Below are 15,175 nucleotides of genomic sequence, written 5' to 3'. Positions count from 1 at the left end.
CATCTGTCTAGACGTAGCCCTACCTTTTTACTAAGTTATGCTTTAGTTCATCTATTAGAAAAGAGGCAGCACTTGATGTTCCTCAGCACAGGTCTGTAATAAGTGTATTACATCTCCCATTAATATATTTTTATATATAAATCCATGTTTTAGAATATTTTATGAAGAACACACAGAAACTATCCCTAGAGGCTTACTCCAAATTCTTGTCCCCAAGCGCAAAACAAAAATAATTACGAATCTCTTCTTATACTTTTAGACTATAAATTTGAAAAATGTCAAGTCCTTCGAGTCGAGGTACTTCTTCATGGTGTTTGGTGAGTAATTGAGAGCCCAAAGTTAATATCATTTTCCTATATTTTACTTTACTATCAATTTTTTATTTAAATAATGTGATTTAGAACATCTATTTCGTTTTTAATAAAAAATGCTTAGTTTCAAATAAAATAACAAATTCACATTATTTGTCATAGTGATTAAAATTTAATATTTTCTACGACCCGAATTTAATTATAAATACCAAATATTAGATAAATATAGACAATATTGTTTTCAAGCCATTAAATTTGTGATGGGTTTTCACTTAATAATGATATTGTATATAATGCCCATTTATTCTCGTCTGACATTGAATATGACTAAAAAAAACAATAGTATCTATTATTCTCCTAACCTAATATTTCCGAGAATAGATATATTTTCAAATGATAATTCCAGAAAAAGACAATTAAAAGATTCGTTATACGAGGAAGAAAATGAATATGATGAAATAATCACCACTACAAAAAGCAAGTTAATAAAAGGTGTGAAGAATGATACAATAGCTGATGAGGTATACCCAAAATTGATAATAAAATTGGGCCTACTTTTTCCATTTTACGGCAATTTTCCATTTACATTAGAAAAAGTATATGGGACTATTTTACTGGCTAGCCGTAAAGCTAATAATTTATATTTTCGAAAATTTATTCATATCAATTCAAATGGCCAATTTAAAAACAAGATTAAAAAGAACGGCGTAAAATTTAAAGCGGAATTAAGGCTTGTCTTTGCCGATACTGGAAGTGTTGATTCAGAAAAAACGATATATTACGAATGCTCGGAAGATTTTGCCACATATCATGCTGGTCGTTTATATTATCGAATTAAAATTTCTGCCTTCCTAGGACCCCTTTGCTATTTGACTTTTGTATCAGTCGCTTATTTAAGTTCCAGGTGGGGGCTACCTATAATTACATCTTTAGGACCAGGAGCAACGAATCCATCTGTGTGGCCCACTCTACTACGTACTGGAATGAAGACGACCGATTTGCATAGTGCAAATTTAGCCCTAATAAACATTTATGGATGGAATGATTATTTTTTTTTGTCTGAAGACCAATATTCAGATCTTGGTTTGAACAGCTTAGATTTTAGTCTATTAATTTTACAAAATTCTATTCCACCTCCTATTGCAACTTACAAAATTAATTCTTCGCTTGTTAGATTAGATTATAATTTGATATATCCATTAGTGTACGGAAGCACATTTGCGAGAAGTATATATATTTCTTAATAAATAATAGATTATTACAACTCCTTAGCTATATATTTTTTTAACCTTTAATCAAGGGTAGGGATTGACCATATACAACAATCAGATAAGCCCTTCCCCGACATATAGATTATAAGATAACCGTCTTCCGATAAAAAATTATATTTTTTAAAATAAAGTTTGTACCATCTTTCAAAAGAAAACTGAATTTTAAATATTATAACATTGCTTTGAAAAATAAACATATACTTTTAGTTAATAAATAATTGGAGGTATTTAATATTTTGAGATAGATTTGAAAGTAATTTTAACCCTCTCTAATATTTAAAAAATAAAAACAACCAAAAATAATCCGCCATAATTAGATTTAAAATATTTTATTTTGTTGCTTTTATTTTTTAGTTTTGTGGAGCAATGAGTGGAGGTATAAATAATAATGTCTCTATAGACTCATAAATTAAGTATCAAATTTTTTGATATTTTACTCAGATATAAGTTGTTTAATATCTAAAGTTTATTTCATATTACCACATCTATCTTGTATATTCTTTATTTTCATTTTAGGTTGTTATCATATAAACATAAATATATTCGGTAATTAAATTCTTTGTCTGCCAACTATCTCCAAAGGAAGCCATTCATGGCTAATATAGTAATCCTTTTCCTAATATTGATTGTTTTTATCCCTTAAATCTTAGAATATAATTGTTTAATATCGTAAAACTGGTTCAAATTCTAAATATTTGTAACAAAAAGTTTTTTGTCAAACGTGTTATTTAGAACTTATATTTGTGGGCAACAATAGATCAACTCACCATATATTCACATTAGCATCATAAATATTCTTTTCTTAACGAATATTCAAATTAATCGCATTTCTTCAAGACAAATATTATACTAATGTATTTGTCTGATTCCAATTATTCGAATATATATTTTTAAAATTCTTACTGAAATTTTCATATTAAGCCTTTTACAATAAATAATAAATTTTTCGGTTTAGAATTTAATTGAAATTTGAAACTCATGATTTTTGTAGAATAGTTTTATTATTTATTATTACAAAGAAAATTCCTAGAAAATCAAATAATTTGGAAATGGATTTGAATAATTTGAAAATAGAATTGAATAAATTGAAAATTGAATGAAATAATTTGAAAATCTATTATTTATATTAAGACCTTTACGCCAAAGTCTCAATCGGCGTTGGCAAGTTTTTAAATTTATCGGTGTTCATGAGCCTAATTAGCAGCTGCTTATTAAACTAGCGGTGGCATTGGCGGCCCCAAATATTTTAAAAAATGAATTTAATCTATAATTCATTATATTACAATTTTTTAAAAATTAATTTAAGCAATTTTAGTTCGTTGTTAATATAGTTTAGTTCTTAAATCATTTCCTGTCCTACCCCTATATAAATTTATATATATTTTATTTTCAGAAATAGACTATAATTGGCTTTTTTTATTTAGGCCAGAGGTAATATTCTATCAATTTTTATAAAAATAAATATATATATAAATTTGGAATGCAAACAAAATATAAAGTAAAAAATATTTATAAATTAGAAATCAAAAATTATAATTGTCCTAAATAAATATTGTCCTGCCGAGATTTTTGGTAAAGAGGTTCTTTTAGCATTAAATATTGAAATATGGAAAAAAGTATTTCCCTAGATGTAATGATTGCAAGTGTGTAGAATCCTTTCCTAGCTAAATTAGTAAGTCTATGAAGTTTCACTAGCTTTTTCCAAAAGGGTAGTGCCGAAGGTTTGTTATAGTATGTTAGCCAAGTAAATTTGACATTCTTGATTTATATTGCTAGTATTATTATAATGGTTGCTTTGAAGTAATTGTATACAGCTATTTTACCTATATATAATTTGGATGTTTGCCCATTATCAACAACATGAATATCACTCTCTGCATTTCTATGATTTTCTATAAATTTTAACTGTCAGAATTCGAATCCAAATATTCTGAAATAATTTTAAGATCTAATCTCGGATATGCGCAAAATATTTTAAATAAATTTTTTTTAATGAAAATATACAATGAAATATTATTATATAAAATAAATTACTAATTCGGTAATTGAAAGGTATAGTTTTTTACTTTTCTTTTAGACAAATGATATCTGAGCTAATAGTTTCCTTGATTGTATATTTGTTTCTATTTTACTATAAGAAATAATAAATCTAAATTAATTGTTGACGACTTTTAAGAGGAAAAATATTATACATTCTCTCTGAATAGATTTAGTAAATGCGAAATTATTAAAAAGTTTTAAAGATTGTTTCCCTATTTTATTTAGCATACTATTTATAAGACTCTTGTTGACATCAAAGACACTTTCTAGCTTAATTAATATGCTGGTTTTAACGGATAGGGCAATTTTATTTAATATAAATTTTACGTATATCATTCTTACCATTATAAAAGTGGCCACTTGAGATTTTTTTCCCTTTTAATATTTTGCATAATTCAAAAACAAGGTAAAATTATTAAATTTCGGAATTAATTTTTATATTACCCTAAATAAGTACTTACTATTGCACTTAAAATTAAAAAAGTATCTTTACAAAATTTGTGGATTAAATTATATTTAGGATAATTAAAAATTTTATTATAAAGAAACAATCGATTCTCTCTATAGATAAATACAAATGTTTAATAAAAATATTTGAAATGGAATATAGTAAACTAAAAATAAATTGACAACTCTAAAAAATTTAATATTAAAATTTAGAAAAGAAAATTTAAAAATTGTCCATTGACCCCCTAAATAAAGCGCAATTGCTCAAAAATACGGACCAATTTTACTGACGCGATCCGTTTGACCTTTCCGCTGGGGGTTACACTGATTTATATGCCTTTGAACTGATTAGTTATATTAAAATATAGAGCTAATTTGTTTGAGCACAAATTATTTATAAAAATAAACAATTTCTTAACATTTCTTAGAAAACTCTGAATTTGTCAAAAAAGTATATATTTCTTAGTTCGTTAGGATAAAACTGACAATTTTTTATTCAAATTCTTAATAATTTACACATATAATCTTGGTTGCTTTTCTGGAACAGCAAGAGAAAATTTTGAATTATGTTTTAGAGAATTTTTTAATTAAATCTTTTACAATAAAAATAGTTTTTGTTCTATCAACCAGCGTAAGTACAACAAAGAAGATCCTATTAGATGCCTATGATTTAGGAATGTTAACTCAAGGCGATTATGTGTTTATTACTGTCCAACTTTGGAAATGTGATTGTTTAGGTGGAACATACTTTGATTTTGAACAAGATAGCAGGAAGGAAGTAAATATATTAAACCAAAAAATAAAATATTCTTTAATATTTAAAATTATTAATCTATGTATATTAACATTCATTTAAAATAAAACCTCAAGTTAAGACAAATTAAAATGAAGCTTATCTTATACATTTTGTTAGGTTCCCGAGTATTAAAAAACCTCAATAATATCATAGAATAAAGAACTTATCAAAAATTCCCGCAATTTTTCAAAATAAATATTAATCTGACCCTAGCAATCTAATATAGACAAAAATTTAATTATCTTATCAAACATTAAGAATTTTTACAATAATTTATGCATAAACAATGTGTATTGATTACATTTGGTCTCCTTTTCTTTCGTCAGTATAATTATTTTCTATCACTTTTCTAACAATTATCTTGTCTTCTCATTAATCTATATCATTTCAGTGTTTTCATCAATGTCTTTATCCATATCGGAACCTCCTTTAAGCCCTTCAGTATTTTAGTATCACAAACATAATCTTCGGGTCACATCCGACATCTACCTTTAATTCTTATTTACATTCCAGATGATGGATTATATGATGGATATGTATAGTTTACATCATATTGGACAATATTTTCATGATACACCAGCCAGCATTTATCCTTGGTTTCATTTTTTTTATTACTATACCTCAATCTAGTTCTATTTTTATTTATTTATCTTCATCATTTATGGTGGTTAGTTCATTTATTTTCATTCATTTGGATTCACACAACCCTTTATACATATATAATTTTTATTGTTGAGTCATTTATACATAAATAATTTTAATTATTATCTCTATTTATAAAGTTCTGCCATTTTTTTAAACTTTCCATCTTTTCTTTTCCCCTCAATAAAGTATTTACCACCACTTTTTCACTAAAATAATAGATTATGTTTACATAACAGTATCATTTTAACTTGTTTAACAACATTCTTCCACATTATTAATTACACGTTTTTAATTATAACGTTACTCCCTTTATATATTTAAAAATGAATAACCTAAATTATCAATAATTTACTATCAACTATCAAAACAGTGAATGTAAAAGAGTTATTATTTAGAACAAGAATAATTAAAACCCCCTTATTTACAATGAATGCATTTGCTGATAGAATGTCTAACTCTTTTAAATTACATATAAAAAGATAGCAGAAAATTATCCAGTGATAAGTTTGATTTGAAAAATAATGACACTGATTGTATGTAATTATAAATTTGTTCGATGTTTAGCAACATCCTTGTATTTTTATAATTAAAGTATAAAATAATTTTTTTAAAGCAATATTTTATACCTTATTTTGTCTAAAAATTAAATAATCCTTCCCAATAAATTTACCCTTTTTGTCCAACCCCATAGACTACTTCCCTTAAGTTCTTACCCACTACCCACCTAAAATATTGGAAACAAACACTAGTCCCGTTATTTACCCTAACATTATATGTTCTATTATAGTAGAGTGTTTTTTTCTTATACAGCGCCCAGATCCATATAGAATAGGTTGTAACAATTTATCTAACCGATTTATATAATTCCTACTTTAGCATTCAGGGCATTTTCTTGTCACATTGGCTTCTCATTTCACTTAACCTGAATCTATCCTTGATTCAATTTCCTTTTCTATGCCTCCATCTACTTATAGTGATTCCTATTTATAACTATTAATTGCAAATATAACCAATTATCAGGGTGTGTCGATTCGACCTATTATTATACATCCAGCTGTTTTGCCGGCGGCATAGCCTCGGCCATAGGCGTACCCGGGGGGGGGGGTCAAGGAGATATTCTAACTTTATTTACCTATTTTCGTAAATATCATTTTCACCCAATATAAATTTTTTCCATACACCCCCCCCCCCACCTCTTCCGCCGAAAATTATCTAATATATCAATATTAACAAAAATTTGTAAATTAAATTAATAAAGGTGCTAACATTTTAAAATAATAACTATAATTCCAGGTTTATAGAAAACAAGCATTTTATATTTAAAAAAAGTGAAAAACTAAATTAATTTTTACAAAAATCTAAGATAACCAAAGACTTCAAAACTTATTGGGAAAAATCCACCTAATAGCCTCCCCCCCCCCTAAAAAAACCTGAGCTATGCCTATGACTTCGATTAAACAAGAAAATAACAAAACAAAACAGAATAAGAAAAATAACAAACCCACCCAAAACAAATTAAAATAGGGTGTTCATCAGAAGCTGTGCCTAGGCTAAAATAGTGATCAAAAATAAATGGACAAGAACACACCATGAAGATTTTAATTTCTTAGTTTTTTTTTTACTTTAGATATTATCCATTAAGAGGTTTTTCGGAAATTCCCTTTATTTTTCTCCGGGAAGAAGGGAAGGTAAGTCAGAGATTTTTCCTCTATTAGCATTATCATATTATATTTAAGGATCTAAAAAAGGCTTATGAATCTTTGATTGTTATTTCTGCAAAAGTGGACGATAATAAAGAAACGATTGAATTTAAAAATCACATCAAAAACTTTTCTTCGAAATTATGGTATTTTGGAAATGACTTTAAAAATGAAGAAGTAAATTATTTTATAAAATCTTTAACAAATTAGGTTATATTATTGAAATAATAACAAGATTAGCATTGCTTTATCGGGTTTATATGAAGGATTACTTATATATGCACAAGCTTTGAAAGAACATTTAGAAGAAGGAGGAAATGTTAATGAAGGTGTGCAGATCATATCTAGAATAAAAAATAGACATTTTTTAAGTTACTAACTGCTTATATTTTTAATACTTAGGAAATATTATAGCCGATATGGGAATAATTTCTATTGACAATGAAGGTGATCGAATTCTAGATTATAATATATGGGATTTTGATCCTAAAACCTTCAAGTGGAAAGTAAATAAAACAAACAAATTAATTTCATATTTACAATGATGGCACTAGCCTGCACTAGTGTTTATTAGCGAAGAAAATATATTATTACCTCAAGATGGGTATGAAATGCACTGGCCTATCAGACTAGAGCCTCCGCCAAATGAACCTAAATGTGGATTTCGGGGTGATAATCCGATATGCTTTCCCTCGGGTCTGAATATTAAATAATTAAAAAATAAATTCTTATATTTTAGATCCTTTAACCCTGCTTGAAATAAGCACTATTATTTTGGCATGTTTTGTTATTGTTGGATTTATATTGGCCTTCTTTGTATATAAGTACACATATATATATTTTCTTTGAGTTATTAAAAATTTCTTTTGAAAATTGTCTAGTTACAATCAGGGTTGTGCATTTGACCGAACAAATATGATTCGGTTAATTGACCGATATTTAACCGATCAAATATGGTCAAATTCAATTTTACGCCAATATGAAATTTATTTTGAATATATATAATATTATAACGAATCTATGTAATATTAAATTTTATAATATTTTTTTAATTCATTCCATAGTTAATGCTTCGCCTTCCGTGGCAGAGTCTTGTTCCGATTCGTATTCAATATTATTATTTTCCTTAATTTTTTAATCAATCTTAATTTATGATATACTCTTACCAATTTTATTGTTGTATAAATCTTCAATTGATTTATGTTTTTCATATGAATATTGCCCCAAACAGACCAATTTCCTTCTGAAGAAGAAGTCGAACTAGGAAATGTTAGTAAAATATTAGCCAATTCTCTTAATGGGCAAAGTGAGAGAAGCGCATTCCACCAACTTGAGGCCGAAATCTGATTGTTATTTTATGGAAATTACCATTTTCCACATATTTTGGCTATTAAATATGCTGCTTTTACTTCTAAAATTTATTATATCACTGAAATATTTTGATTATTAAAACCGTGTAAAATACCTAATTCTTGTATTATATCACATGCTTCATTAAATTCAATACTAGTAAGATGCTCCCACTGATATTGGGAGTCCAATAAATAAGCAGCATTGTGAACACATTTATTTTGATTATTTTTTCTTTTTTCAAGCATAACTTTATTTTTCTTAGATGGAGAAAATAGAGAATCATAGTGTGATTGTATTATGTTTTTTCCAAATTAAGCATTTCGTTTTTTTACGTGGCCTTGCACTTTCAACAATGGGTAGCTAAAGATTGGAGTATAACCCAAAATTTTCGTCCAAAATATTTCTTCATTTAAAATAAAATTGGTAATTTATATGGGACAAATATATAATACAGATTCTTCAACAACTAAGGGCTTTCTTACATATTTGTATTTGTTCCATACATTTATTTACGATGCCTATCTTGTTTGGCTAATTTTACTTAATGTAGATGGTATACCATGTTGATTCTTATTACGGGAAAATACTGCAGCTGATATGTGTTTATTCTTGAAAAATTTAACAATTTTTTTAATTATTGATATATGGTAACTGCAGGCGTTTAATCGTTCAAAATCGTGGGAGAATAAGTGCAATGTATGTGCTACACAACCATAACATTGTATATGATTTTAAATAGATTCAGGTTTTAAAATTATCTAGGCTGCTTTCATCTTAGCGGCATTATCGGTAACTAAAGAATATACTTTTACCGGATTCAATTCAAGAATTACTTTAAATTCCTGGGCTTCTACTGGCAGATTTTCCTCAGTATTTAAAAATTTGTAGAATACTGGACAGGCGTTATCATCATAAAATTAACAATACTCTCGTTTCTGTGCTCCAGCCATCTAACACAATTGATAGGAGTTTTCTCTATTATATCTGCAACTCTCGTCTCCATATCTCCTGATTCTTTGTCTAAAAGATATCCAGCCAGCTGCCTTCACCTATGTAAAATGTAAATAGGTATTTTTTAAAGAATTCTTGGATGTAGAGGTTTTCAGTGATGTGGAAAGGTAAATTGCTCACATATACAGCCTTTGCAACAGTTGATTGAGCTATTTTTTTTCTTTGGCTTGCTTGTAGATTGATTAGAGATAATGGAATTATTGTCAATTTGATAATTATTTTTACTAATTTTACCCAATTTTTCATCTTACATTTGTGTGATTTTTTGTCGAGATTGATTGGAATTTGAATAAAATTTTTCCTTAATTTTGACAGCTGCTTAATAAATGCTTGACTATTCTATCAACGTGGGTAAATAGGGGGCCAAACCTTGACCATTGTCTCTAATATATTAAAATTTAACTATAAAACATTTTGATTACTGTAAAGTTAATCTGTCTTATTTATTTTATAATTAATTATCGACCAATTATTTAAATAATTTGGCTTAATATTATATAGAATATAAAATGTAATATAATATATAACTTTTTACCAAAATTGATTAAATTATTTGTAAATCTGACCAGAACAACTAAAAAGAAGATTAATTAAAAATTCAAATGTAGCAAGTAAAATAAATGAGAATTAATATAATTTATTCTTGGTTAAATATTAAATAATAAACCACGACTTAGCTAAATTTTTATATTTATTTATTTTAAAAAATAAATAAATTCGTTTGAAATTTTAATATAAAATTATAATTAAAACGATTCCTTCATGATACAAATATATTTTTAAATAAATTGTACCCTAATAAGATTGATAAACATTTAATGCTTACTAGTTAATTATATGAAAATATTAATTAGCCAATAATATTTTAGAGTATTTGAGTTTGACAATCGAAAATATCCATTGACCTATATATGCCAAACCCTGGTTACAATTTCTAGTTAAATCCTAACAAAGTTAATTAGTTACAGTTGCTAGTTACATTATTTAAAAGTAAGTAGTTACAATTAAATTTCATTATATTGCAAGTTACTTTATAAATTATTTGTATAATCTTCATGTTTAATAAAAAAAAATTTATTATATATTTTTACAAATTTAAATCACGGAAAATTAAATGAAACACAATTTAAATAAGGAAATAGTATATTTATATTTACCACATACAATTATCACCGCATAAATATAAAAATAGATGTGATTATTTTTCGTAAAAATTTATAATAAATTTGATATTAACAATCAACTATTTCTAAGCCTAAAGGTGTACTAGTTTTTCTCAAAAATAAACTGAGAATTTTACGTAAGTGAAACATTTTTATTTTAAATTTTGGAAATCATCATATAAAGATAATAAATAAATATTATATTGTATAACTATTTTAAAAGGGGACTTGAATCTTTTTCGATACACTTCAAAAATATAACTAATTATAGTTGCTAGTTAATCTTTTTAAATGTAACTATTAAGTATTTTTCACAAAAATGTAACTAATCACCTTACTTAAACTACAATATGTTTTTGCCAAGGGATACTATAAATTATTTAATACTATATTTATTATGATGTAGAAAACTTAAATTAGAATCTGAATTAAGTGAAAGATGGTGGGAGGCTAAATTTAGTGATATTAAAATGTCGCATGGGAAAAGCAGGGCATCTATTAATATAAAAGCCAGCTCAATTCCTACAGAAGTAAATACGAAATTGTAATTTTACTTCACATAGAAAATAATTATATTAAAAGGAAAAATTTAAAGAAGACACTCATATAATAGAAGACGAAGAATTGAGTAATACCTCCTTGTTATCACTTAAAAGTTTACATTATGGTGAATTTCGGGTAAACAAACTATTATTTAATGACATTATATTTATTTATAGGGAAACTTAGTCAATATTAGATATATTTATGTTGAGGAACAAATTACGATAACCCGTCAGATGTTGATTGAATTTAAATATGTAAATAGCTTTTTACTAAATAAATATTATCAATTTATATTGAAGACTTTTACCAGTAGTTTATGCAAGACCTCATCAAGCTACGAATACTAATGCTAAATAAAAATTTAGCCACCAACAAATATCTTTTAAATTTTTTATATGGTCGATTGATTTAGAGGTAAAAATCTGTATCAAACAAGATTTGAGTGCGAGCCCCTAGTAGAAATTTTTCAAACGGGAGGGAGGGATAGATGTATGACCTTCATTAAAACTTTCAGGTGGTATGGGGCACTTGTTTGGATTATATTCGTTTATTTTAATTTTTTTAAAATTATTTGATGTATAACTTTAAAATTTTTCCCCGTAAAAGTATCTGCTCAAATAAATAGTATTCTCATATAAAAAATTTTCATTTATGATTTGAAACAAGTAAAATTTTATTTTAAATTATTGATATCGTTCATCACCAATAATAGTTTATGTCCTAACCTAAGCCAACTAATTTTTTTTAAAATTAGTCAAAATAAAAAAAATTTGATTTTAGAGCTATAAAATATACCAGTTTAAAAAGTAGACATTCAAAATATTTTTTCCTTAATAAATTAATTAGCTAAATAAACCATTTAAATAATCTAGAGTAGAAGCAAGTCCAAATGAAGGACAACAAGAAAAGGAAATGCACTTAGATCATATTAAGCATTGCATAGTCGTCTCTTTTTTTATAGTATAATCATCAATATTTCTCTATTTTGTAATATATTTTTATTTTTTCATATAATTATATATAATTTAAATATATTCAACGTTATATAAATAAAATAGATTAGATATTATATATTATGTATTAATAACAATTATTTAGGGAAATTTCAGTTAATTAAATGAATTTGAAATTTTCAAGGGGAGGGGGGGGGGTAATTAGGAAAGTAGGGAGGGGGGCTAATTCTTAAATAAAAAGGGAAAAATTTTTTAGGAGCTGAAATTATCAGGGATTTAAGGATGAAAAAGCATCAGCCCATTTTTGTTCAAGTCATTTTATTTGCTACGAATTTGAAAATTGACGTTAAATTTTTTTTAATGAAATCAAACTAATTAGTTATTACTGCGGAGAAACTCAAAGTAATAAAGGATCTTTTATATCTTCTCAGAGGGAGATAACAAACAAATCTGAGTCTAATATCTAATTTATTTCAAAAAAATTAAGACATTAGGCTTGACATAAAGTTAGTTTATATTTATAAATAGATTAGAGTAACTATTCATTCATTTATCATAGCCTTATATGGTTATCTTCAACATTAACATTTAAATAGTTATCTGTTTAATTTTTTACCATTTTTATTTGATCAAAGATGCGTGAAATTCAACATGGAAACTTGAGTAGATTTTTTGCTATATCATTTGAACTGCCAAAAATTTATATACTGATGGAATATTGCGCAAAAGGAACCTTACAAGTAGAGTTGGAATTTATTTACGCCTATATTTAAATTTTTTTAAAAATATTATTTTACACAAATTTACATAACAATTTATATCTGCATTATAAACAGGATATTATTGAAAACAAAGCTATTCGAATGGATATGGATATGAAAAGCTCTCTAATAAGGGACATTGTCTCAGTTTAAAAAAATTTAATTTTTATTCTAAATTAGTTATAAATTAGGGTATGATTTATTTGCAATCAACTCCAATACAATACCATGGCAATCTCAGATCCGATGAATGTTATATAGACTCAAGATTTGCCCTTAAAATATCCGGATATGGCATAAATAGATTAAGATGTTTTCATGAAGAAGATGAAAATGATCCTCACATTTATAGAAGTTTAAATATTTCAAAGTTATTATGTCTTTGGATCACATATTGATTCCTAGCTGATATTAAGTTAATAGAATAAAGATTTTCTTGATAATTTCATACTCAATGAAATAAAATACATCTTTAATTTTTAATAGACGTATGTGAAGATTATATTATTTTATTTTACACTTTGAAGTACAGTAAATATGTGTGGAATTAATGTTTAGTTTTACAACCTAATCCTACATAAGAGGATTCTCGTCCCTATTTAAATATCTCTATTGGAGAAAAGCCTAGTCTACATAAACAGGGGGTGGTCATTTGCCCAATTTAATTTTGAAGAAGGATAGGAATTTATATCTAAGGGCAATAACAAAATTACGATAAAAGAATACTATCAATAGATAATTTTAATACTGAATTATCTTAATTCGCTCACAGTTAACATTCACACAGTTTGAATTTATACGTACTCGGGACTATTAGATACGGTTAGTTATGACAAGGATAATCACCAACCAACTTTAAAATTAATAATCGATTTACAATAAATAACAATTGGGAGAATTGGAAGGGAGGGATTTCTCTTCAAAAAATTTTCTAGACCTGGGGGAGAAGTCTCCATGAATTTTTTTTTTGAATATTAAAGATTTAATAAAATACAATTAAATTTTATAATATTCGTAATTCTTACATTTCGGTAAATCATTTTTTTCTTATTTCATCAACCCAATTATATCAAGGTAAAACCACACTTTTTTTATTTGGATATAATATATATTTAAAGAAGCAAAAAACTAAAATGGTATCAATATGGCCCCTAATAAGTTTGAAGCGGGAGAATTTAATAATAAAACCTAATTAAAAAATGGGTTTAAATATAATATTATTTATACTAACAACGAGATTTACCTGCGGTGTTTAAGATATAAAAGATTTATAAAAAAAAATATAATTTTATGAAAAGATCAAAAAGAAAATTTAACTTAAGCAATAATATGTGTATATAAATTCATTGAAATTACATTTACGATAATAAATTAATACCATAAATTATATCCTTAAACAAAATACAACTTATTTAAAGTTAATACATTAGAGTTCTCCCCACTACTTGAATTCGTCATGATAACGTAGTGGGGGTTTCGAAACTCTTTTTTAAGAGTTTATGTTATGCATTGTCCCAATCTTCCGTCATTTTTATGGTATTTCTTTAGCGTGTACATGAGAATCCCTCTAGGTCGACATGATTGTTTTTACAATACCTACAGACTCAAAATCATACAATATCGTATATTTTTCCATTGAACAACTTTCCCTTTATGCCATCCCGCAGTTCTTTGGTTTTCTACCCAAACCTTTTGCTTCACTTCAAATTCACGGGGCTCAACGTTCCTATCTTTATAATATTTTTGTTTCCATAATGCGTTTTCAGTCGTTTCTCTCGTAGATAGTTTACACTGACCTAATGTCATCCTGAGCAGCCTTTCAGGCATCATTTTGGCAGGGGATACCGTTAGTGACATTTGGAGTTTTGATGAGTAATAAAAATATTCTCTAAATGTAACTCGTTCGGTGTCCCACATCTCCTTCCAGCATAGAAACGCATCTTTATCGCATGCATATAGCGCTCAGCCAAACCATTTGATTTGGTACTATAAGAGGCCGATCTAAAATGTCTTATGCAACTTTTAAAAAGAAACGTTCTGAACTCAGATCCAGTAAGAAACAATGTAGTGGGTTAATTCAAATCTATAATCACTCAGATTATTACGCTCGCCGAACTATATGTGTTAAAATTCTACGAAAATTTTTCACGGCACCTCTCTTGGCTTCCGGTTTTCCTT

The 15,175-nt window shown here is 26.6% G+C and overlaps 1 protein-coding gene across 1 annotated transcript; it reads left to right on the top strand.

Moving 5' to 3' along the window:
- Window positions 1-634: 634 nt before the first annotated feature.
- On the top strand, window positions 635-8,557 carry LOC135930217 (atrial natriuretic peptide receptor 1-like). Its single transcript, XM_065466998.1, has 7 exons — window positions 635-1,538; window positions 4,681-4,847; window positions 7,259-7,387; window positions 7,446-7,539; window positions 7,613-7,716; window positions 7,765-7,879; window positions 8,442-8,557. The coding sequence occupies exons 1-7, from the start codon at window positions 635-637 to the stop codon at window positions 8,555-8,557; spliced, it is 1,629 nt and encodes a 542-aa protein (XP_065323070.1).
- Window positions 8,558-15,175: the final 6,618 nt, after the last annotated feature.

Source organism: Gordionus sp. m RMFG-2023, chromosome 5, assembly GCF_954871325.1.
Source record: "Gordionus sp. m RMFG-2023 chromosome 5, tfGorSpeb1-WG-v2, whole genome shotgun sequence".
Classification (NCBI taxonomy): Eukaryota; Metazoa; Nematomorpha; class Gordioida; order Chordodea; family Parachordodidae; genus Gordionus; species Gordionus sp. m RMFG-2023.
This window is presented reverse-complemented; position numbering and strand designations above follow the sequence as displayed.